The sequence below is a fragment of the Geospiza fortis genome, unplaced genomic scaffold (assembly GCF_000277835.1).
Source record: "Geospiza fortis unplaced genomic scaffold, GeoFor_1.0 scaffold891, whole genome shotgun sequence".
Classification (NCBI taxonomy): domain Eukaryota; kingdom Metazoa; phylum Chordata; class Aves; order Passeriformes; family Thraupidae; genus Geospiza; species Geospiza fortis.
In genome coordinates, this window is record NW_005054649.1 from 14,996 (window position 1) to 16,146 (window position 1,151).

The 1,151-nt window shown below is 66.7% G+C and overlaps 1 protein-coding gene across 1 annotated transcript in view; it reads left to right on the top strand.

Annotated features, from left to right (window-relative positions):
- LOC102034254 (acid-sensing ion channel 1C-like) overlaps nt 1-1,149 on the top strand; it is a gene marked incomplete at its 3' end in the record, with an annotated part of 8,432 nt that extends 7,283 nt beyond the window's left edge. Inside the window, exons 5-8 of the mRNA XM_031064894.1 lie at nt 89-305; nt 831-922; nt 993-1,072; nt 1,141-1,149. Coding sequence (XP_030920754.1) covers nt 89-305; nt 831-922; nt 993-1,072; nt 1,141-1,149 — 398 coding nt within the window. The remainder of the gene's footprint in view (nt 1-88; nt 306-830; nt 923-992; nt 1,073-1,140) is intronic.
- Nucleotides 1,150-1,151: the final 2 nt, after the last annotated feature.

A 1,151-nucleotide genomic window follows, 5' to 3' on the forward strand; every position in this document is an offset into this window, starting at 1 on the left:
CCCTTGTCCCGGGTGGCACCCTTGTCCCGGGCGGCACACTTGTCCCGGGTGGGGGGGACAGCGGACGGCACCAGCTCTGTCCCCGGAGCATCCCGCCCTCCCCCACCGCGGTCCGGGGTCCGGGGTCCCGGTGCCACCCGCGCCCCCCCAGACTTCCTGGTGACGAAGGACAGCGAGTACTGCGCGTGCCGCACGCCCTGCGCCATGGTGCGCTACGGCAAGGAGCTCTCCATGGTGAAGATCCCCAGCAAGGCCTCGGCCAAGTACCTGGCCAAGAAGTTCAACAAGACGGAGCAGTACATTGCGTGAGTGCCGCCGCCACCTCCGCTGGCACTGCCACCACGCTGTCACCATGCTGCCACCCTGCTGCCACCACGGTGTCACCCGCCGCCTCGCCAGCGCGCAGCGTGACACAGCCCCACAGCCCAGCATGACAGCGCCATCGTAGGGCACAGTGTGACAGTGTGACAGGGCACAGCATGGCCCCGTGACATGAACCAGCACAGTGTGACACGAGGGCCCCAGCATCCATGAACTGACACAGCCCAGAGTGACAGTGACAGTGACAGGGCACACCCACCCGCATCCCCCAGCAGACATGAACTGGCACAGCACGGCAGTGTGACACAGCAGCATGGCACAGCCACGCACGGCATCCCCATCACACACCAACTGACAGCCCAAAGTGACGTGTGACACGGCATGGCATGGCGTGACAGCGTGGCATGGCACAGCATGGCACGGCACAGCATGGCACGGCACAGCCTGGCACGGCACAGCCTGGCACACCCCTGCAGCTGACAGTGCCCCCTTGTCCCGTGTCCCCCCAGGGACAATGTGCTGGTCCTGGACATCTTCTTCGAGGCGCTGAACTACGAGATGATCGAGCAGAAGAAGGCGTACGAGGTGGCGGGGCTGCTGGGTGAGGGACAGGGACCCGGGCGTGCCGGGGGACACGGGGTCTGCCCTCGCTGACGTCACCTCCCGCACAGGTGACATCGGGGGGCAGATGGGGCTCTTCATTGGCGCCAGCCTCCTCACCATCCTGGAGATCTTTGATTACCTGTACGAGGTGAGCCCTCCCCGGCCTCCCCCTGCCCGGGGCTCTGCGGGCCGGGGACCCTGACCTGCCCCCCCCAGGTGTTCCGGGA